A 24,643-nucleotide genomic window follows, 5' to 3' on the forward strand; every position below is an offset into this window, starting at 1 on the left:
ACTTTTTTATATTTTTTTATTTTTTATTTGTTTATTATTCAAGTTGAAATTGACATTTTTTATTTTAAATTTAAAACTTTGCTAAATTGAAGAGAAAAAAATATGGTATAACTATGGTATGGTAACATAACGGACCCGTAGATATAAGGTTTTAGAGTTTTTATAAAAAAGTAAACATATTGATGATAATAATAATAAACAGAAAGTAAGAATTACAAAACAAAATCGCAAAGTAGAGTACATAACAGCGCCGAGATAATTATTTTATGTAATACTACATAGTATATCAAAACAAAATATTCATTATAATAATAAAAAGTGGAAATGAATTGTATTAAGTTTTATGCTCATTAATATTATGCTTATTTTTAGCCTTGCTTTCATTCGTTTTTTTTTTTTTTCTTTCTTCAATAGCCAGATTAACGCCACTTTGCGGTTCGTCAAAAAGAATTTGATTCTTTATTTTTATTTGCGCTCTTATTATCATTGTCATCACTTTCAGTGTGATTATATGTATATATATTTATATATATTTTTTTTTTTTTTCATTTCATTTTTATGCATTTTATAAAAATCGGTTTTCCTCTCATTGTGATCCTAATTTCCGTTATTTTCTTTTGTATTACTATTTTTGCTTGCATCATCATCTTTTTTAGAAGCTCTACTATATACCACCGTTTCTGTCTCCTCTTCTTGTTCTACTTCTTGCTGACTAAAAACATGAGAAGATGGTTACATGATGACTCGTAAATTGAAATAACGATAATAATGAAATTGAGCATACACTGCCGCCATTACTGTTTCAGAATGTTTATTGGTATTTTATTTAAGAATCGAAAATACAAAACTTAAAATACGTGTAACATGAAAAATATCCAAAAGCACGAACCAGTATATGATTTCTTTTCTTCTTGTTTTAGTTGTACATGGAAAACATATGCAACAACATGCAGTAATACATTTAAGAAAACGAAAAAAAAAGAAAAAATGAAGGCCACTAGCTCGTACTGAGCTTAATAATTTATGGATAGCTTAAGATTTTATCATATTAAGTATTATCTCTTAAATATTGTTCAAAATAGCAGATTTAGCCGAACATATGCACGCAAGCGCTTGAGGGTAAATTTAATTTCGGTAGCGTCTACATTTTTTTCATGATATGCAGCCGGAAACACGATAACGTAAAGCCATTTCATTGACGGCAGGTTACAGAATATATCGTTTTTTTTTTTTGTTTTACTTTTGCGTGCTCCTCCCACAGTTCATTGCTTTTGTTGCATATGTTTTATACAGCAAAAAAATATGTACATCATTTTCATACCAACTACATATGTGTGTGTAGGTAGGTGGTACCTACTTTGGAAAACATAATCATAAAAAGTGTAAACATGATTAAAAATAAGCAATAAGTACTTAAAACAAAATTAACACACTTTCATTACTTTATTTCGCATTACTTCCCTCCTACATTTTCTAATGCATTACAAGAACAATCAAAAATTATACAGATGTATTTAAATATAAGTATGCACTTTGTAAACATCATAAAAAATACGGTGTAAAGCAGAAGAGAAAGAAAAACCAAACTATGCACTAGTTGCAATTTAACAAAATAAAAATGTACGATTCTACAGCAAAGTAGTGCACAAAAGTAAATAAGACATTAAACGAATCGATATAGAAATAAATATTACAGCAATAATATATTTTTTGGACAATTTTTGCATTGCATTTTTTATTTCGTGTGTGTGTGTTCTTTAATTTTTTTATTTTTTTTATTTGTTTTTGTATGTGTAGGTGTGTCCTATGTACGTTTAAAGATGTGGTCATTGAGTTCTTTCACACTAGTGTTGTATCGTAACAGGCCAAAATTAAAATAATAAATTGTGTATAGTGTGACAAAAATAGTTAACATATTAAGTATCATTTCCACTGCAAATATATAGTTGTATTTGTATTTGTTATGTTTGTTTAACTGCGACTTCGCCGTTTGCGGATGTGTTCGTGTGCAGAGTGTTGCCACATAGTACTTGACGCGAACGCGAGTTTTAACTTAGACTTTAAGTAAATTAAAATGTTATTATTAACTGTTTTCTCTTTGTAATTATCGGCAAAAACAAAAAAAAAATGGAAAACGTCATGCAATTTTTGCATTGCGGAAATTAAACAATTTTAAATTTATAAATAATTTACATTTAAGTAAATCAGTTTTCAATTTGTTAACTAATTTTTTTTTCTTTTCGCTAAATTTCATATTAAATTACGTTTTAACTGTTTTGGACTTTTCTCAACGTCTTGGTGTTTTTGTTTTCTTTTTATGTTATTTTAAGTTTACGCACGCAAATACACCTATATTCGTTTCACACCAAAAAAAAGTGTAACTACATATTTTTAGAGCTAACTGATTAGCGTCGCAATCAAGGCGAATCTATTGCAGTTGGTAGTAGACCAGCTGATTTGTTTTTTTTTTCGTTCGTCGTGTACATTCGAATGTCAGCGCGAAATTGAATTACGAAACGTATTATAGGACTGTCACAATGGCCAAACGTACCGTAGTGCCACAATGAAAGTCGGCATGGCGTACGGCACGCAACATATGTGGCACCTTCGACTCAAAGGCATATAATCTATTTTGTCCCATTGTGACGGGCCTATTACTCGCATAATAATTTCAACAGCACAAATAAATTGTTCCTTTTTTCAATTTTGTATTCTTAAATAAATCGCTTCTTTGTGTTTCACTTTCACGTGACATTCTAATGTACTAACTGTTGTTGTTGGCCTAGCGCCACCTCCTTTAATGAATTCGCCTCAATTGTCATCAATAAACGTATCTGTTAGAATAGAACCCTATTAGAAAACTTTAATTTTACCCTTATCAACTATCGATGAACAAACACCGATTACTTTTTAGCAATTTGCCATTATTAATTACTTGTAGCTAGCAATGTTTCAGCGATTAACGTCTGAAATGCACGAATTAGAACTGAAAATTTGTTGCTTTTGTGACAAACTGAATTTTACTTGTCTTGCTTCATGCCCTTCGTGTGAGTGTCCTAGTATTACTTTTGTTTTTGTATTACTATTGTATGTTTATACAGAGTATGCCTGTACGGGTGCATGTCTTGGATTTGGAGAAACTTAAGATCGTTTGGTGTTTTGTGTTCCAACGGATAAATGGTACAGTTGTGCATTGTTTGTGTGTGTGTGTATGCGTGTATGGCTTTTTTTTTTTTGTTTGCTGTCGTTTACGTTGTGAATTTTGAGTTTTTCTTCATTCAACCAAAGTGTAATAAAGTGTGCCAGCTAGCAATGACATTCATTTTCAGCACGCAGACTTGGCAGTTAAGCAATAACTTGTTTTCGCATTTTACCTTGATTCTGCCTCATTTTCAGAAAAATGTAATATTAATATAAATGAAAATAGGGAAACTTCAAATATGCGTGCATCAAATTGGGTGGCACACTTTATATTATTACTACTTAACTACATGTCTGTTGTTCTACATGTAATAGTTTTTTTCAACACTTTCTATTTGTGGTTTTGTAACACTAATCTGTTCTACATGTTTGTTTACAAGTATACTCGTGTATGTATATGGTTTGTTTTGATGGTGGCTGGTATAACTGTGGTTGTTGTTGTTTTTGTTGTACAAAACTTACTGATCTTGTGGATCTGTGTCGCTTTCTTCCAATTCACTCTTGTTGCGTCGCTTTTCATAGATGAGAATGATCGCACAGAGGATCAGAACTTCGGCGCAGATACCCAGGAAAGGCCACAAGGCGGCGAGTTTGCCTACAAAGTGTTTAAAAAAAAATTATTAATTAATATATATGTATAACATCAGTTTTTTTGTATAACATCAAGCATATATCAGCACATCCATGACTCACCCTTAACGCGAACAAATGAAACGTCACTGGCCTCGGCGTAGTCAGCATACTCATTGGCGTCATTGCGACCAATGCATTTATACTCGCCTCTATCATCAAGGCTTATATTCTCAACGGACAAGATTGCGTTTTTCACATGATTATCATCGGGTTTCAACATATAACGACCTGTGCTGTTTGAGATTGTTAAATTACCTGCAATAAAATGAATGCGCATAGTTGTTATTGCTGATTGAAAGTGTAGGCACAATATCATGACATACCAATCTTCCAAGACAATTGTGGATCCGTACCAGCAGTTGTACAGAGAATTGACAATTTCTCACCCTCAACAACACCGGTATTTGAAGGCACTCGTACAAGAACGCGAGCTGTGAGAAATAATTAAAAAGCATTTAATCCATTTTATTGATTACTGATTCATTATCATATTATTTATTTTTTATTATCTAAACCGTCTTATTTCAACAGTGTGTGTTTGTATATGTATATGTGTATATGTTAACACAGCTCAATTCATAATTAGAGTCAAAAATGCAGTGCATGATATTTCGGTTAATTAACAAAATGGTTTTTACCACTACATATAATGGGTGATTTTTTAGCTGTTATCTTTTTAAACAGTTGGTTTCAACAGCTGACGCACGTTTCGTGTTTTGTTTCACTGTCAAACATCTTCAGTTTGGTCTATAATTTAACCATAAATCGTCTTACAAACGAACAACGCTTGCAAATCATTGAATTTTATTGTAAAAATGAGTGTTCTGTTAAGAAAGTTTAAAGTCGAAAAATTGTGTTCAGCGACGAGGCTCATTTTTGGATCAATGGGTACGCAAATAAGCAGAATTGTCGATTTTGAAGTGAAGATCAGCCAGAAGAATTGCAAGAGCTACCAATGTATCAAGAAAAGGTCACAGTTTGGTGTGGTTTATGGGCTGGAGGTATCATTGGACCGTACTTCTTCAAAAATGCTGCGAATCGTAACGTAACTGTGAAAGGTGAGCGCTACCGTGAAATGATATCCAACTTTTTTTTGCCCAAAATGCAAGAGCTTGACTTGCATGACAAGTGGTTTCAGCAAGACGGTGCCACATGCCACACAGCACGCTAACAATGGACTTGTTGAGAGGCAAGTTCGGTGAACATTTTATTTCTCCTTCGGGACCTGTCAATTGGCCACCCAGATAGTGCGATATAACGCCGTTAGATTAGTTTTTGTGGGGATATGTTCAAGCTCATGTCTATTCAGACAAGCCTGCTTCAATTAACGCATTGGAAGACAACATTAAAGCACTTATATGTGAGATACCGGCCGAAACATTGGAAAGAGTATGCCAAAATTGGACTAAGCGGATGGACCATTTAAAGCGCAGTCGCTGTCAACATTTGCATGGAATAATCTTCAAACATTAAATTATATTAACTGTACTATCGATTTAAATAAAAATTTCATGCATTTTTCTGAATTTTACGTGTGCTTTTTGAAAAACTTTCCTATAGCTCTTAAAAAATCACCCAATACTATACTAGTTGGCCGTAGCCGAATGAGTTGGTGCGTGACTACCATTCGGAATCAGAGAGAACGTTGATTCGAACCTCGGTGAAACACCAAAATTAAGAAAAAAATTTTTCTAATAGCGGTCGCCCCTCGGCAGGCAATGGCGAACCTCCGAGTGTATTTCTGCCATGAAAAAGCTCCTCATAAAAAATATCTGCCGTTCGGAGTCGGCTTAAAACTCTAGGTCCCTCCATTTGTGGAAAAACATCAAGACACGAACCACAAATAGAAGGAGCAGCTCAGCCGAACACCCACAAAGGGTTTACGCGCCGGGCGTTGCTACTAGCCTAAATTCTTTTTATATTTCTACACTCTTCATATGAAAATATGTGAAGTTTTATTTCAATATGGCAATTCATTCTTTGTTTATAAGCCGTGTCACAGAAGGCTTAAAAGCAAAGGAAATTCATGAACGAATGTTGAAAGTGTATGAGGACTTTTCGCCAACAATTAGTACAGTAGAAGCCTTGAAAACTATCTACGTCAAGGACGTGCAGACACAACACCAGGCATCTCATTGGGCAGTGTAAGCAATATTTTTACTGAAGTTTAGGATTTTCGAAAGCTGTGTGCACAATGGGTGCCGCATTCGCTAACAACATTTTGAGCGTTTTCAAAAGGATAAAGTTGATTTTGTGTGTCGATTCATTCATGGATGAGACTTAGATATATCACCATGATCCTAAATCATAACAAGATGTTAAAGAGCGGTGTGAACCTAGTGCTTCGGCTCCGAAACAAGTTCGTGTCTAGAAATCGGCCAAGAAGGTGTTAGCATTAGTTTTTTGGGATGCGAAAGGGATGTTGATTGTGGATTACTTACAAACTGGTAAAATAATAAATTCTGAATACTATTATAACCTTTTAGACCAGCTAAAGGAAACGATTCGTGAGAAAATACACAATTTGCAAAAGAAAGTACTCTTTTTCATCAGGACAATGCACCATGTCACAAGAACATTTCGACAATGGCTAAAATCCATGAATTAAAATTCCAAATTTGTGGGCATCCACCGTATTCACCAGATTTGGCCCGCGACTTTCACCTATTTCCAGACCTAAAAAATGCATGCGTGCAGAGCGTTTCTCATCAAATAATGAGGTCATAATAGATCAGATTCTCACTTTAGGTATGGAATTCATAAATTAGCAGCTCGTGGAAACGAGCGTACTGATGTTCAGAGAGACTATTTTCACTTTGAGAACGAAGAAATGACAATTCGCTGGAATTTTCATTCTGGATAATTTTTATTGCAAAACTACAAACTCTACTGACATTATTATAGCCTCGAAGGGCTGGCGACGTTTTTTCTTGCATTATTTATAATCAGCCTAGAACTTTTATGATGAAGTGAAGTGCCACCAAACCAACTGAAAGCCTGGTGGACCTCCAGAAAGATCTAGGGATGCCAAGAAGTTTTAAGGGTGCAAAAAAAAAACATCAGTAGATATTTTATTTTTTTACTATAATATTTTAATTGTACAAGGTGAAATCCAAAATAAACAAGACTGAGCTAAAATAGAAACGACAGGAGTCTTGATCCGATAACTCCGAGTTTATGAATTAAAAATAGTCTCCTCTGGCCTCGATACACTGTTTTGAGCGATCTAAAAGCTTTTCGAAAGAGTGTTTGAAGTCATTGACTGGAATGTTCTTCAGGATGTCGGTATGTACGCAAAACGTTTTCCTTTCATGGCCAAATGCAATTTTTCGAATAGGTAGAAGTCACAGGGAGCCATATCAGGCGAATACGGTGAGCGATTGATGGTTAAAATGCGATATTCAACCTCGATTCCATGAATTTCAACAATGATTTAGGTTCATTTTTAATAAATTTACGAACAATTTCGATGGAGTTTTCGGCGATTACTGATTTTGGGCGGCCCATATGTTAATTGTCGTTTATGTCCTCACAACCATCTCTGAAGCGTGTAAACCACTCATGAGCTCTGGCACGAGATAGACAATCATCGCATCATAAACTTCCTTCATCTATACAAATGTTTCGGTAAACGTTTTACCGATTTTAAATTTAATATTAGCTCTTTATTCGAAGCTCATTTTTGTACCGATGACACAAACATACTGACACTTTGGACGCAGTAACTTCGCTTCCACTGAACCGGATGTCACCAAGCTTTCACTGGAAGTCAGCAAAGGATGCAACTTCCAACGTACTAACTCATTAAAAAGATAGCGCCATCAAAAACATTTCTATGACGCTAATCTTGTTTATTTTGGACTTCTCCTTGTATTACTATAAATAAGACTTTTTTCTTTTATTTGGGTGTATACCATGGATACACAACATATGTATGTAAAAACACCATTGACAACGGAAACTGGTAATACTCGCAATTTGGAGGGCCGTGATATGATTAAATTCCTTGTTAAAAAGGGAAAGGAAATACCCATACAATTCTGAATAATTGGCATCGGTTTTTAAGGGTTTAAGGGCACGGCTATATGAACAAGGAAGGCATGTGAAGAGGGCTCTCGCTCAAGTCGCACTGTGACAATAAGGACACACGACACGATTCCGGTTCTAAGTTACCGGAACGACCGGGATTTATATCCAGCCAAGGACTGTCACTCCAGCGGCGTTATAAAAACGAAAACTTTTGGCCATAGAAAACCATTTTGAAGAAAATTCTAAAACATATTTCGTCCACCCCAGCGTCATGGTCTGGCTCCTAGTGATTTTTTTCCTTACGGGGAAGAAGATTTCCATGCAACAGTGGCCATTTTGAAAAGAAAGTGTATTTCACTTAAAAAATAAAAAAAAATTGAAACCATACTTTTCATAGACTAAGTACCTTAGAGGTCGTGAATTATGGCTCATAATTTAGCACTCATATCTCGTATGTTGAATTTTAGTATTAAAATATTAGGCTCTCCTAAGAACGCTAGACCATCGTTTCTGAACAGCTATCTCGTGAGCTACCGCTTGTTCCTTATGGTATTCCTAACCGGGCCAAGTCTAAGGTTTTTTTTATGAGATTTTTAACTATGATAACGCCCCTATAGTAAGTGGGTGCTAACATCATTCCGCATGGCGGTATGGCAGAAACAGCTCTCCATGCGGGCAAATTAAATTTAATCGGTTCAAATTATGAATACCTGGCCGAATGGGTTTATGGATGGTTCAGTAAGGTCCGTGTTCGAAACCCATTGTCGATATGCTATGCTATATTATGCTAAGCTAGGTACTTTTGTACTTTGTAATATAATTAATATCGTAGAAACTTACCAACTACATTAATATCTTTCTTCTGATCATCGACTACACAACTGTAGAGACCATCATCGTAGATATCTGTTCGGTCAATTATGAACTTTCTTTCGGCCTGAATTATTCTGTAACGTCCTGTAAGTTCTTTGACTTTCGCAACATCCGTACCGTTCTTCTCCCTAGAAAAAGAAAGAAGAAGAACCATAAAATTTATTTCAGCTGACAACAATCAAAAAATGTGGTGTAAAAGACTTAACATATCTATATATTTATTTGTATACATAATACTCGTATACCTTTTTTTGATTGCAATTTAACATATATTTTATTTTTTAAAAAACTAAGTATTACACAAAGAAACGTAGTATGTATAGCCAACGTCTTTCTTACTCCCGCATAACTTTGGATTAAAGTATAATTTTTTTTTTTTCAACTCACGTCACCTATGAGAGTCGCTGGGAGCTAGAGGGTTAAAAATATGCCAGTCCAGTAAATTTTTATAATCTTATTCAAATTATTCCTCAAGTGATATTCTATAAGCCCGACGCTTCTATACTTTGCATTCGAGCACCAGTAAAAATATGAAAAAGTGTAAATAAGTCCGATGAACTGTGAGCGACAAAAAAGCTACTCGATCACGTTAAGAGGAACTACTCGAAAAGAAAATGTGTTTTGCAAGGTTATCGAAGGATTACTACACGGCATTGGTAAGTTACTAAAATCATTGAATTTTTCTCAATATTAAATTTATGACCGCAACTGGGATGCTCTGGCGGTTTCTTATTGTTTAAGACACTAAAAATGCAATGCCATCAGCCCCAAGTGAAACTGCTTCTTTCGCAATTGCTTAAAAAAAAAAAAAATAAATAAAAAATTCGAAAGTTTTTTTATGAAAATATGTACAGGGTGGGCCAAATAAGACCTACTAATGTTAAGCACAAATAACTTTTTTATTTTTTGACATATTTATTTTTGTCTCTTTGTAGGTTATAATTGAATTGTTGGAAATTTATTATGGAACCACCAACAACGACTACAATACGCTATTCGTTTTACACAATTAGCCACACAAATTGATTTTTTAAATAATGTTTTGATGTCGGATGAAGCGCATTTCACATTCAAATATTCAGAAGTTATGAAACCATTTCCAAACGCGTTTTTTTTTCTTAAAGTTGTTTTAAGTTGTCAACCACTTTTTCCCACAAGCAGCAACATTCATAGTAGGTGTTTCGAACCGGCGAGTAAAAAAATAAAAAAATGTATCAATCTCGTTGAAATTTTGAACACATCTTCTCAGTATTTTCTAGAGAAAGAACTTGGTTTGAAATTTTTTTTTAAATCATTTTTTTTTTTCAAAGCAGAACCAAAGTTGTGTCAAAAAGCAAATCTCTTATTCATTTTGGTTCCTTAAGCAAACTTTTCTGTCAACAATTGTTTCAAAGCAAGAACTTTTGAAAATTTTGGTCAAAAGTATAAACAATTTTTAAAATGTCTTTTGTTATGCTCTTTATAGGCAGCGTGTCATTATTCTGTATTACAAAATTCTGGGTGACAAAATTCTGTAAATTGCAAAAAAATTCTGCTTTTTAAAATTCTGCTTTTTAAAATTCTGCTTTCTAAAATTCTGCTTTTTCAAAATTCTGCATGTTTAATGCGAAAAATTCTGCTTTATTCAAGTTTTGTGATTTTCGTCATACAAGAAGTAACAAAATAAACATTTATTCCATAAATATATGTACATATGTATATGTTTAAGCGATAACAATATTTTAGTTTTGCCAATTACAATTTTTTTTGAATTCTTTTTAAATATGTAGTGTGACTTAATTCATTTCTTTTCTTAATAATTCTTCGCAGCTGTCGTTTTTTTTAGAAGAGTTCTACGCAAAAATACTGTGGATTGCGTAGCCGGAGTTGGACTAATGAGGGTTATTTTTTTGAAGCGCGGCCGAAGGCCGCCCACGCGAAAAGAAGTTCTACGCAAAAACACTGTGGATTCTATCGAAACTGAAGAAAAAATTATTATTATTATTTTTTATTTAATATCTCGAATAATAATAAAAAATAATAATAATAATAAATTAAATAATTACATTACCTCTTTAACATTGTTAACATTATAATATATTTTAATACAGAATTTTGTAATACAGAATTTTGAAAGCAGAATTTTAGAAAGCAGAATTTTAGAAAGCAGAATTTTAAAAAAGCAGAATTTTAAAAAAGCAGACTTTTAAAAAGCAGAATTTTGTTTTAGAATTTTGTACATACAGAATTTCGACACCAACCCTCTTTATATGATCTTGTGTTCAGGCTTGTTTTGAAAAATTTGTCAAAAAATATAAGAAAATATATAAAAATTTTAGTCTAAAATGCAAATAATTTCGATAACGTCTTTCATTTTGTGATTTTTCTATTCTTAATTTTTGAGGTACATAAATTTTTTTTTATGATTGTAAGATGCAGATCTTTCTTTTTCATTTCATATTAATTCAGGCGGTTGATAAGTCAAGCTGTGACTCCCGCATAATGGACTAGCAATTTTCATTTTCACAAATTCAACAAACCAAAAAAAAACTTCTATGTGCTCAAAAATGAATAAATAGTATTAAATATCTTTGAAATGTAGAATAATTTATTCATTAAAAAAACAATCAAAGATTTTCGGGGTGCTAAATTTAAATCCATACTTGCTCTGATGGCTCAGGTTTCCGAGATTTTTTAACAAAGAAGTGCAAAAAGCGATATTTCGGACTATATTTGAGCTTATGTAGCATCACAATTTTTTTTGTTTTTTAGAAAAACCAAAAGTACCATATAAGTCTTTTTTTTCGTGTCCCGCTGAACTTGCTCCAATATCTTTTTTTCGCCGACTGTTCGACTGTTTCATGTTGGCGTGGTCCAGAGTAGGTATTTGAGTACTGATAAGTTTTTAATTTGAAAATGTTGATGTCTTTCAACTCAGCGAGAAGAAAGATATTGGCGTATACTCAACCGCATTCGAAAGAAGAAGACTTATACTTTTAGATTCTGCGTATGATTTTTCCTATATAAAAATAACCTTAAATATGGACCAAAATCGCGTACCATTATTTCAAAAAGTCCGAAAAATCCTCTTATAATTCTCTTTGAAATTACAATGCTAAGTTAATCTTAAATTTAGTAAAAATTATAGACATTTGCAACTACATTTTTATTCTATTGTTGAGAATGCGCCATCCACTCTACATGCAACTGTCTACTATTACTTGTTTAATAAGTCCTGGCATAAGTCTTCAAACCGAAATCGAGTAAGCTATAAAACATTTTTCATTAAACTTCAGAAAACTTTCATTTAACTAAAAAATTCGTCGTGTGCGAAACGATTTTTTCTTTTGTCATATACAAAAAATTTACAAATCTATTGACCCGTTAGCTAGCGTACGGGTGGACAAGGCATTGTAATCGAAAGGAAAGTTTGGAAGTGCATAATCAATGGCCAACCAAAATGGACAATTAATTTTACAAGCGTTGCAGAATCTGGACGAGCCCGCAACAGTTATGAAAATTGTAACTCACATCGCAGATACGGCTGGTGTAAGTAACTTGTTTTTGTTTAATGCAAAATGGTACTATATTGAAAGGTATTCAAGCGGAATTTTATTTTTTTTTTCAGGTGCATCCCAATGATGTGAAAGAATCAGTGGAAGAAACTTTAAATGGGGGCGTGCGCTATGGCTATATACAACGCTCTAACCGAAAATACTATGCCGCACCTGTTGACTTGGACATTATGGACAGCGAACCTGAAGATAAGAATTACAAGGATAATGGCGAGTTGGAAGATCGCGGTGGTAGGCGACGAAGTCGCAGCCGCAGACGACGCAACTCACGACGTGGCTCCCGACGTCGTCGTCGCCGCTAAGCTATACTAGGAAATCGGTACGATTTATAATGACTAATTTGAATTTGTGTATTTTGATGTAGCTTAATATGTATGCTTCCTTTTATATACATACATATTAACATATTTTGTGAAAATTGTGTAAATGTACAAAAAAAATTATAATTTCGATAAAATTTGTAGAGACATAAAATGTGGGTTGTTTTAATTACAGGAAATTATTGGTTGCTTAACTTTGCTATTTTGTGATAGGTGAATATAAGAAAGGTGAATGTAGAGTGGCTGATAAGAACGATGTGCCACAACACACCACATCAATGATGTGTGATATCAAATTAATTTCGACTACGCCTTGAAGCGACATTCATTGAATTTATCAAATAGCCACCTATATTTCGCTGGCAGTGTTTCAAGCGGTTGGTACAATTTTTGATGGCATGATCAAATATGTGTGGTTATAGCGTGTTAGCCACGCTCTCGTCCAAAGTGATTGGCTTGTTAGTGTAGCCAAAGGACTTGAAATAGCCCCAGAGAAAGAAATCGAGATCAGTCGCTTGAGGGCGGCGGTGGCTAATTGAATAATGACTAAGATAACCCAGTCGGCAAATTCCTCCTTCACAACCAAGGCGAGTTCATTAAAGTAAGAAAAGACAAATAAGCTGGCCTACTGCTTCCACCTTTAATAGATTCGCCTTGTTCACAACTTCGAGGTTAGTTGTGTGGTACGCAGTGACGTGTTGTTGGAACCACAATTCGTATATATCGGTGTGGTCGTGCTCTGGCCAAAGAAAGTTCAACAAAAGGTGTAGAGAACTCGATTAAAGACGTGTCGCAACATCCTTCTATGCTTTTGACCTCCTAAATGTTTGGGGAATGCTACTAAAGTGAGAGTTCTTGGGCGTATACAAAATCAGGTCGTTCCCGTAACATAAATAGAATTGGCTGTAGAGGGAACGAGAATCAAACGGTATTTCGGAATAATGAATAAAAGAAAATATTTTCTTTTAAAATTTTGGCAAAAATTGTTATCGAAGTTAAAATAAAAATAAAAATTACTGTTAGTTTCATATTTACAAGGTTCTTTCAAACATACAAAAAATCTCTATTCCAGAACCATGTAAAACTTAAAATTTATAAAAAAATAATCAAGTTATAAACTGTTCAGCGCTTGAAGTTATTATGCCAAAATTGGTTTTTTAAGAATAAATTGAGAGTTTGAGGTTGTTGGGAAAAATGTTAAAAGGGGAACTTTAAAAGAAGTTTCATACGGTAAATATTATTGATAATTGCTTGCATTTCAATCATTAAAGGCTGCCGCCCTAAACTTTTAAAATATCGAATAAACGCGGTACAAAGACAGGATAATTGGAAAAAAACAGTGCATTTGACAATTCCCTCAAACCCAAAAACTGCAAACCCAAGGCTTGACTTTGGTGAAAACGTATTACTAAATACTATAGGCCAAAAGCGCGTTCTTTGAACTCTTACATTAAAATATGTCGGAAACCTATGTTTTGATTTCTGATAAGATATTTTCCCTTTATTTTTTTCGGCTCAAATTATTTAACAGATCTGATGAACACTTGTATCTGAGGTATTTGTTTATTCAAAGTTTATGAATTGCAAAGTTTATCAATATTAGTTAAAAGTACAAGTAAATTCGTAGTCTTCATTTTGAATTAAATTAAATTAAATTGAAAAGCTAAAATAGAGGATTATTACACAATTACGTCTTAACCACTTTAGCGTCTTAGCCGCTGTCGTTGTCTTAAAGCTGCAATTAGTGGTGCCATAATACCATAGCCGTAACCATAACCATAGCCGCAACATTACAGCATGTGTCGATTAGTCATACCATGACCATAATCAACTGATATTGAAGTAGCTGATATTGCATTTTGTCATAAAACACGGATAAATTTTCATTAAGTCAATCAATTTTTCGTCTTTCATTGTTAATATTCACATTTTTATCGCAAACAAATGCCAAGTATTTCACAACTGCTTACAGTTGCGGAAAAAACCAAAATTCAAAATTCAAAAATACATATGGCTAAGGTTATAGTTATGGCGTTATGGTGCGGCACCTACAGCCGCTTACAGGATGTCCATATGTTTAATCAGAACAATTGATTGCTATGATTACGGTTATGGCTAAGGTATGGCCCCACTAATTGCAGGTTAACTCTTTCGCCGTTTTCTTACACTTCCTTGCATCGTCGTTGCACAACATTTTGCCGTCTTTCAACAAGTGGTTACCATCTTTCTTCGCTTTTTACAGCTAGATAGTAGAGTTGGAGTTTCCACCCCACATATATTAACACATGTCCTGAAAAGTGCCGGACCTAACACATAGATGGCACTATTTTTATTGCATTCACCTCTTTTTCAGTTAGTACTAACCTTAAAAAGACAGCTGTTAAAATTTCATGATATTCTCTTCCTTAGTTCGTGAGTTATTGTGCTAAGAGTGACGCTATTTTTGTTACTTTCAAAACATTGGATCAAAAATAATTTCGTGTTTTAATTTTACACTGCTTCTTGATGGGAAAAAATACCGTTTAAGAGAAGCAATGGCTTGAAAAGTGTTATGGGGACACCAGTCCATGAGAAACAACAATAAACCTATGGTTTGTTGACTTCAAACGTGGTTGTATAGATGATGCAGTAAACGTCCAATTGAGGCGGTACACCCAGAGTACAACGAAACATTTCACTAAATCGTTTTGAATGATCGAAAAGTGAAGTTGCGTGAGTTAGCTAACATCGTAAAGATATCAAAAGAATGTATTGGCTTTATATGGCATGATCATGTAACTAGGAGAAAGCTCTGTTTCAAGTGGGTGCCGCGTTTGCTCACTGTAGACCAAAACCAAGAACGTGTTGATGATTCTGAGCAATTGCTACATTAATTGAACTTCGAATTGCTCCCAAATTCACCAAAAAAAAAACGTGTTCTTTGTTAGGCTCGGACTTTTCAGCACTTGTGTGATATTGTAATAATTGTAAGAAAATAAAATAGAATAATTTGAAGTTTGCATTGTCACCTAAAAATCGTTTGTGCCCTCTACTTACTCATCACAATACCTCATCCAAATCCATTTCTAAACCTCTGAACCTTCCTTCTGGTTGCATCAGGCCGAATAATTGTAATAATATTGTAAACATTTTACTCACCATTTGAGTACGGCACCATCACCTTTGGTTATGTTACAGCTAAGTACTAGGGGTGATCTGATTTCAAATACTTTTAACTGATGTTCTGCATTATCATAGTTTGGCACCAAAAAGTCAGTATCTGCAAAAAATTATTCATATACAAAATTAATATTATATCTATACAAGCATATGGGTATCTAAAGGCACTACAAAAATAAATCATTGTATTCCATTAGATATCAATAAATACATCGACATTAACTCATTGATGGTAAATGAATTTAATGTTGTGCTTAAATTTCATTTTTCATTTTCAATAAGACAAGGTAATGATGGTTTTAAAAGTAAACTAAAAATAATACACTCTTCACTTAAAAAATAAATAGATAAATTATTGTAAAAGAAAAAATAGAAATAAAAATATAAATATAATATAAATTAAATCGCACTAGCAAGAGAACAAAAATAGTACATACATATAAGCTATTCAAAGACATATTATTTTACACATAGTCTTGGAAAAATATATTATAATAAAAAAAAGAAATACACTATATGTACATATATGTATGTATGTATGTATGCATGTATGTATGTAGATATACTATGGCAATAAAATAAAGTATGTATGCTAAAGAAAAGTTAATAGGAAACTTTTATCGTAATAAATAAGTTCATGTGTGCATATGTAGGTAGGTGGGTGGTAAGCGTGTGTGCAAACTTCATGTTTGTGTGTATGAGAGCCAAATTGGCGTAAAATTTGAGAAAACAAAAAAAAAACGTTAAAGCATTTTCGGGTGATGATACAGAAATTCACACTTGTTCATTGATACAAATTAACTTGCCAGCTAGCCGCTTGCATATGAATCAGTGCGCTATGTGCTACACACACACATACATATATAGTATGTATGCATATATCGGCTTTTGGGCGCTATTATACGTAGGTACATATGTAATAGAATAAGCATTCATGTTGTTGTTGTATGTACACATTATGTCATAGTGGTGACGGTGATGATGATATCACTTTTGAGTTTATTGAATAAGTTGACGAATAAACGATATGTATGCATGTGTGTGTGAGTGTAGATTTGTGAAAGTACACAATAGATGAGAGCAGCGCAGAATTTTAAAGACTATTTTACAATTCAAACTTGGACTGAAATCATATAATTTTTGAAAATATTTGTTATTTATAAGCCTCGCACTCCTCCTAATGTTGTTAGTTATGGCAAAAGTACGGAAAAAAGGAAAGAAAAGTTTAGAACAAAGTTTGTTTTTGTTTTTGATGAATCAGCGCTCGTAAAGCTGTGTATTAATATGCAATTAATCATTCAATTGATAGCATTAACTAATGGATGTGTAGAAAGAAAGAAAGGCATAATATTTAAATACTTGAAGCACTTTATATCAAACTTTGCGCGTTAAATGCGGTTGATAAATAAAAATTATTTTCTTTTTCTTCTTTTGGTTAGCGGATTTGCTATGCACAGTATGCGTTCTTTATTTGTATTTTAACGGCACAAATTATATGATTAGCGGCGAAAGTTGTACGTAAGGAAATATAATATACACATACATGCATGCGCTTTTTTTTTGTTTTTATAATTTTCAAATAAAAATGACACGAGTTTTGTTGTATTATTTTATAGAAACTCAAAAGTCTTGTTAAAATTTTTTCTCTTTATTGCTTTTCCATGGCCTCTCATTTGACTAAAAAAAAATTCGATGGTACGCTGCAGTTGTTTGACTGCCAAATACGTTTAACCCTCTAATGCACAAGGCTGGTTGAGGGTAAACATGTTTAAAGCCAATTATTTTCAATTTACTAATGTTTTTTTTCCAAGCCCATTGATGTTAGGATCACTCAAACAAATTTCTACCAACAAAACGATATAAGTTTGCTAAAATACGGCAGAAAATGTCAAAATTATTATCGGTAAAATTTTAGGATTTACAGAAATTTCTGGTATTTACCAAGTGAATTATTTCTGTAGGTACGTAGATGAAATGGTTGAAGTACCACTCTAGCACTCCCCAAATGGCACTAAAGCGCAGTTTTGATACCATTATGAGACTCCCAACAAGCAAATATTATATTTACAGCCATCCAGAACTGTTGATGTAAAGGAGAAGATTGATGGGATTATGGTTGGCGCACTGATCCAGGATCCAGGCTGTCGAAGAAAGGATCAGGAGCCAGTGGCCTTAATCGTCTAGCTGCCAAACCCGTACATTTACAGAGAAAGGGTTCAACAGTCTCCTCTCTGAAAGGTCGCTACAGCTTCTGCAATCGGGGTTAAATGGTAAACCTTGCTTTTCCGCGTGTGTGCCGATTGTCCAATGACCAGTAAGCACAGCTATGAGTTTGGAAATTGAACGGCGTAGTCTACCGAACTTTCCGAGTCCTCGGTCCAGTGTACTGGGGCCAAAGGGTTTTCGAAATAGCACATGAAGAAATGGAGCTTACTCTTTTCTGGGCTTTCCTAAAAAATAAGTTATTTCTGTAAAAACGATATATTTCTGATAGTCGTATCGAAGTGCATAATTCTTTCATAGCTTCAATAAAAGTAAAAATTGCGATAATTTATTATCGGTTAGTAGTTTAAAAAATAAATTTGTGGGTTAGCTGTACGCACACAGGCATCCACACGTATAAGCTATGATGAATATCACAGAACCGACTTCAGGTTAGCGCTTTTCTCACCCAGAAAATACATATGGGCTAATAAATTGCAGAAGTTTAGCTTCACGCATTAGAGGGTTAAAAGGGATAACGCAACGAGTATATACCAATATATTTATTTGGGTATATATATAGGCGCGTTCATCCTTTGCTGTATTTCTGGCTGAACTGCTCCTCTAATTTGCCACCTCCGAAAGTAACATGGGTTTTATGAGAAACTTTTTTCAATGCAGAAATACACTGCTAAGGGGGCGACCGCTACTAGAAACAGCTGTTTCTATCATTTAATATTTGATGGAAGCGTAATGATCATGGAGCCGTGGACAAACTGAATGCTCATCACAAATAGGCCACCACGGCTAGTGTGATCATTGAACTTACATCTCACACTTGTTCTAGTCCCCAGAGATAATATCACTAAGATCATAAACTCTTAACCGAGGATCTAGAGTAAACTGAACAATAAAGGTAACTGGAGTACCCCTGTTCTTGAAAAAAAAAAACTCGAAGAGTGCACACTAAACTGGGTGCTGGGGTATGTGGTCTCAGAAGAAAGCTGTCTGCGCCGATGGGTGGCTTTTCTAGACACTTCCAAGTGAAAGTGTATACCATCAGTCTGTGCGCAGAGGCCGATTTAGGAGAAAAACCTCCGATATGGGCGGAGTCACAGTTAAGTTGCACTCAAGCCCTTGCCATCCTTTTAATCTGAAATCCTTATTAGCCCTTGCGTGTGTAGTGAATTTAAATCTATTAGGGATGCGCAATCACATACGGCTCATATTGGTCCCGGGGCATACCTGGGACCGAAGTAGTGACACCCACGAAACTAAAAGAAATTTGGCTCTTTCTGGTCATTCGACAACATACCATCTGCGAGATCTAAGCTGGCACCTAACTATAAGGCTACGACATACTAAATCCTTACGGGGATAATATAATTAAAACGGACTTAAATATCTCATAAACCTCCATAAGGACCAACTGAGAATGCTTGCAGGCTCGGGGTGTGGTCCAACAATCCCCGGAAACAACCCACCTACATCTCGAACGCGATGGAGGAAACCGGTAGAACAGCACATGCGCTCTGCAACCCAGCTCCATCCTGGGTTTTGATGAGGTATTTTAATGTGTAGAGAGCGCAGAAGATCGAAGTTCCAGTCTCCGTTTTTATTCTACTATTCCATTTTATTCCACATTGAAATTAAAAAAAAAAAATTATATACATAGGTGATTTTTTTTTCCTCTTTTTTTTTAGAAATATATTTGTCTTAACTGTAACTTTAATGCTTTAATAAATTAATAGTTTTTTAGTTTATTTTTTAAGCTAAAGCTGTATAAAAGTTTTAGTTCCGCAATCTTAAAGCTATTATGCATAGATATGTAATAATAATTAGTAATAACAAACGGCAAAAATCACACATAAAGTTTTTTGCTTAAAATATGTAAACATCACCAAGTTTGAAAACAATAGTGATATTCAGCAAGAGTAAGTTTGCCATTTAATGAGATTAGGAAAGAGAGAAAAGCACGAGCAATATTGAACGAGAAAAAAATCAAACGCAGTAGAAAACATATTCAAGTATAAAATAACAACAAATATTAAAAATCTGAAATGGAAATAGAAATAGAAAAAAAATATTCAAATAAACAACGTTTAAGTGATAAGGAGAGATGAGAACCAACTTCAAATTCGTATCCATGGTCACTGAGCAATGGACGGTAAGATGGTATTGGTTAGTGTTGGGGGGGTTTTGGTGACAATTGTGAAAGTGAGTGAAGACTGAGACTGAAATGCGTTGATGCGATCGGACTAACTGAGTTTCATTTATTCTTTTTTATTTCGACTTTTTCTTTTTTGTATTTATTCTTTAGCGATAAAAGCTAAAAGGTATAGGCTCACCCTTGCGGATTGGCATTTGTGCCGTGGGAGTGGGTTGTGGTGACAGAGATGTGGGTAACACCATAGTGCCGCCCACCGAAACTGCGGTAACACTTGGAAACACTGGCTGCCGCTGTTGCTGCTGTTTTCGCTGATTCTGTTGGCTCAAATTCGGATTCATAAACTGATGCGGTGGATAAGTTTGCTGTTGATTGGGCTGATGCTGATGTATTTGCTTGCGGTAGTTATCAATTGGCGTCATTGTTTGTACACCAATTTGTTGTGGCGTGAACATTTGTGTAGGCTGCTGGTAGTTTGACGGGGCCGTTTGCAGCGGAAATGTGGATTGTGTTTCGGTCAGTTGATAGCCGTGCGTCGTGAAGGGATTGCTATTGCTATTACTGTTGCTGGCAGTGATCCTGTGGTAGTGATGATCCGTATTACGATGCGGTGGGGGCGCTACTGTCAAGCGTGGCGGTGGGAAATTTGGCATAGGTGGATATTTAGCGCCACCAATACCACCACCACCACCGCTGTTACCGCGATTGGACGTTGTTGTTATTTCGCCATGCTTTTTTGGCGTCATATATTCAAAATTGTTTAACCGTGTGTCCAGTTCACTACCAACACTACTGCCACCGTCACTGCTGCTATCTGGCAGAGTTAATGACGGTTTACCATCGAAATTTGTGGCGTTTATATAAATCAACTTGTGCTGCTCATCCAGATTTGTTGCTTTGAATTGTGGCATTTGTGGCAATTGTTGCTGATGATGGTGATGATGTTGTCGCCGATGTGTGGTGCTTGCTGTTGTTGTTGTCGTTAGTGTTGGCAGTGACATAGCCGGCGAAACGCCCACATTCACGTCCGTGTCCCATATTCCTGTGAAAAGATCATCCACCGAACTGGGCGTCAGATCGTGTATAGTTTCGTACGCCGAGAATGTTGAAAGATGTCCACCACCGTCACCGTCACCGCCGCCGACGCCACCCGCTGTCACGACAAATGGAGAGTATGTTTGTGGATGTTGAGGCGCCTCATTGGCACTGCGTACGTGCAACATGTGGTAACTTGTGTGCAAGTTGTTGCACTTATACTGACCCTCGTGCACTTTAAGCGCGTGACGCACGTTAAGATGTGCCTCGATTTTGTGTTTCTCACCTTGAGAGTGGAAAGTTGGAGTTTTAGAGAAAGTTTTGGTTTTGTTGTTGAGATTTTGTTTTACTAGTTTCTGCTTATTTGGTTTTTTTCTTTATTTTTTATTTTTTTTTATTAAAGTAATGACAAAAACTATTTGTTATCAAACTAAACCTAACTTTTAAAAAATAAGTACAACGAAATTCAGGGTAAGGAGACTAGAACTGGTTAAATTAAAAGAAAAATTTGGCTATAAAACTAAGTTGGATTCAATGGAAAAACCACTCTGTAATATATTTCAGTTAAGTAAGTAAGAAAGAAATAAACGAAAAGGTGTGCCAGGTGAATCAAAAAGTAACTGGTCGGAATGAATCAAATGCGAGACTTATAACGTATGGGTTTGGAATGAGAATATATTCTTAAATAGGTGTGTAAGTGCATATCATTTTAGTATTCTGTTTCTCAATATTTGACATTCTTTGAATGGATTAATGAACGAAACGAATGGAAAAAATAGAGATCTTAGGGCATCTCCTAACTTTCGAAAATATTTAAATGGATTGATGAACGAAACGAATTATTTGAAGCGAATCGTTGCTCAAATCAAATTCATTCAGAAAATGAGTTACGCTTACAAATTGGCATGGGCAGTTGAGAGCTGAAGACATCACACCAGAAGTACGGTCCCTAAGAGATAAAGTGACTCTTTATTCTTCACTTTCACAGATGTTGCTTTGAAAGAACTACCGTAGATAAAGAACGTCGGAATGAAGAAAAAAAAAATAAAATGTATTCTCGTAATTTTATACCTTGTATTTCTAATATCAAGAAGAAAAAAAATTTAAGGTAAAAAAATTTGTAGATAAAAATTGAAGATCACAGTTGGTGCTTTCATAGTTGGCAGCCTTTGGAGAGAATAATGAAGCAAATAATTTGTACACAAAAAATATTCTTTAAACCGTTTTCTTGTAAATTTAGTATCATGAGAACTGTTGTTGTGTAATCTATAAAGATTCTTCTCATACAGATATTTTGATAGAGAATAAATTATGGAATTTTTAAAAAGTATGTTGTAATGGAACACTTTTAAAGGTGTACTGAAAACTTTTTAAATAAAAATTAACCATAGCATGATTTATAAGGGTTAGAAACGAACTCTTAACTGGACTCTGCCAAATAGTCTTAAATCTCGTATATTTCTCCAAGGTGCTGTAAAAGCTGCATTAAGAACTATAGGATGCAGGAACCGATTTCTCGCCTATTTTGCAACTGTTCCGCACTATGGAAAAGCGTACCCAAATCAGGTTTCAAACACGGACGCAAAAGACTCGACGAGGTTAATCAGAAACATTGGAAAATACGAGAAGAGGGACTAAAATTAAGAGATTGTGCATTATATTTTGGCGGCAGTCAAGTTACTTCAACGAGGTTCTTTACAGACTTCACGCCATTTATGTTAATATACAAAGCAACCTTCAAACAAAAAAAAAAAAAAAAATTTTGTTTAGAAAACCCTTAGAAAATTACTGCAAAACTTATTCGTTTATTATCTGAAAGGAGGAAAAGTATACAAAAAACATATATTTTTATTGCTAACTTCTCTTAAGCTGTGGTTTCCTAAGAAACGCTGCCGTAATTTGCCATATAGCGGTGGATGTGTTGCGTTGGCTCCCTAGAGAGCATCGATCGCAAACAGAATGTAAAACAGCTGGATTGCTTGATACTTGAAGTTGAGGAACCGCTCAATACTTTGCGTTTAGTTTTATAATTCATCGCCGATTTTTTTTTTTTTTTTTTATATTTTTCTCATAATTTTCAAACAAACTTTACTAAAAAGTAAATACTAATCGATTTCGTAAAAATCGGGACGTTTTAGACAATTGGGATACTCAAAAAGGTTACGCCAGTGTCGCATTGTTGAAGTCGTGCCCTTTAAACTAACTATTAAAAATAAATTCAGGGCATTCGCAAAGTATTGTACAAGTTATAAAATGAATAAAAATAGTTGGTGGTGCTTAGAGGTCCACTAAACATTTATTTAACCGTTAAAAACTTCACGACACACAACATAGCAGTTACGACACCTTATTAATACCTAAATTGTATAAAACGTACCGATTTTATTTTTTTAACTTCGCCGTATTTTAAAAATTATCAACAAAAAAAAATTGAGAAAAAAAAATTCACTATTAAAACTAAAAGGTTATACTAAAACACAAAAATAAAAACCCTAATTTATCAAAACTAAAAAATTAAAAACAAAAAAAATATATAAACGATATTTTTCATCTTCCAATGATTCTTCATCTTCCAAATATACAAAGAGTGCTATGTCTAGATCGCCCAACCTACACCGCAGTTTATTATTATTATTTTTTTTTTTTTTTGTATTTAATTAAAGAAGATAAATTTAAAACTAATTAAGTACACATTACTTTAACCTTTCACCGTTAAATAAGGTCGTTTAAGTTAACACCTTTCCTCACCGCCAAAAAACGGCCTCCTTGTACATCCACCGCTAATTACTGCAAACTGCCGTCTGTGAGGCCACCGCTTTCTAAGACGACCATAGCTTAACTTTGCAGCAAGAGATGGCATAAGCGATCAGTTTAGTGAAATGGATTTTCTGAATTTTTCTTTATTTTACAACCTTTTAGCTATTTTTGATTCACCTTTGGGATATTCAAACCACACAGGTTAAAGCCATTCAACGCAAAAACACTTTTTTCTAGCACTCTTTTCTTTCTTTTCGTTACTCATTACCTTGCTAATCTACAAAAAAAGCGTTTATCGCCTGAGCAACAAATACAAACTGCTCGCTAAAAGCATATTATTTATTTTTTAAAAGCACGACGCTTTTTGGTCTACATCTATTTTTTTTTGTTTTTTTTTTTACTAGAATTTCGTATACGAAAATGCTTGCTTTTAGCTAAAAACACCCACTGTTTGGATACTCACCCTCAATGGCACTCTCCGACAGCGTGTACGAGTGCTCATCGCGTCCGTGTCGCAGATTGTGCCGCGTTATTGGCTCGCCATCTTTGAGCCAAAATATGGGATCGGCCAAGGGGACTATGCATGTGATTGAGAATGGCTCGCCAATATTAACATTTGAATCGCCATAATAAATCGCTGTCTCATAGTCAAAATCTGGCAAATCTGTGTTGACATTTCACGCATACATATGTACATGCATCATAGGAACATA

General features: G+C 34.5%; 2 protein-coding genes across 2 annotated transcripts; one reads left to right on the plus strand and one right to left on the minus strand.

Moving 5' to 3' along the window:
* Positions 1 to 346: 346 nt before the first annotated feature.
* On the minus strand, positions 347 to 24,607 carry LOC129248832 (uncharacterized; the record flags this gene model as incomplete). Its single annotated transcript, XM_054888444.1, has 8 exons — positions 347 to 712; positions 3,664 to 3,796; positions 3,895 to 4,089; positions 4,158 to 4,265; positions 8,704 to 8,864; positions 15,749 to 15,869; positions 20,320 to 21,459; positions 24,394 to 24,607. Coding segments are annotated over 8 exons (2,187 nt in total), but the record flags the coding sequence as incomplete, so codon positions are not given.
* On the plus strand, positions 12,006 to 12,764 carry LOC129249221 (uncharacterized). Its single transcript, XM_054888910.1, has 2 exons — positions 12,006 to 12,264; positions 12,344 to 12,764. The coding sequence occupies exons 1-2, from the start codon at positions 12,163 to 12,165 to the stop codon at positions 12,590 to 12,592; spliced, it is 351 nt and encodes a 116-aa protein (XP_054744885.1). The 5' UTR covers positions 12,006 to 12,162; the 3' UTR covers positions 12,593 to 12,764.
* Positions 24,608 to 24,643: the final 36 nt, after the last annotated feature.

This window comes from Anastrepha obliqua, chromosome 5 (assembly GCF_027943255.1).
Source record: "Anastrepha obliqua isolate idAnaObli1 chromosome 5, idAnaObli1_1.0, whole genome shotgun sequence".
Taxonomy (NCBI): Eukaryota; Metazoa; Arthropoda; class Insecta; order Diptera; family Tephritidae; genus Anastrepha; species Anastrepha obliqua.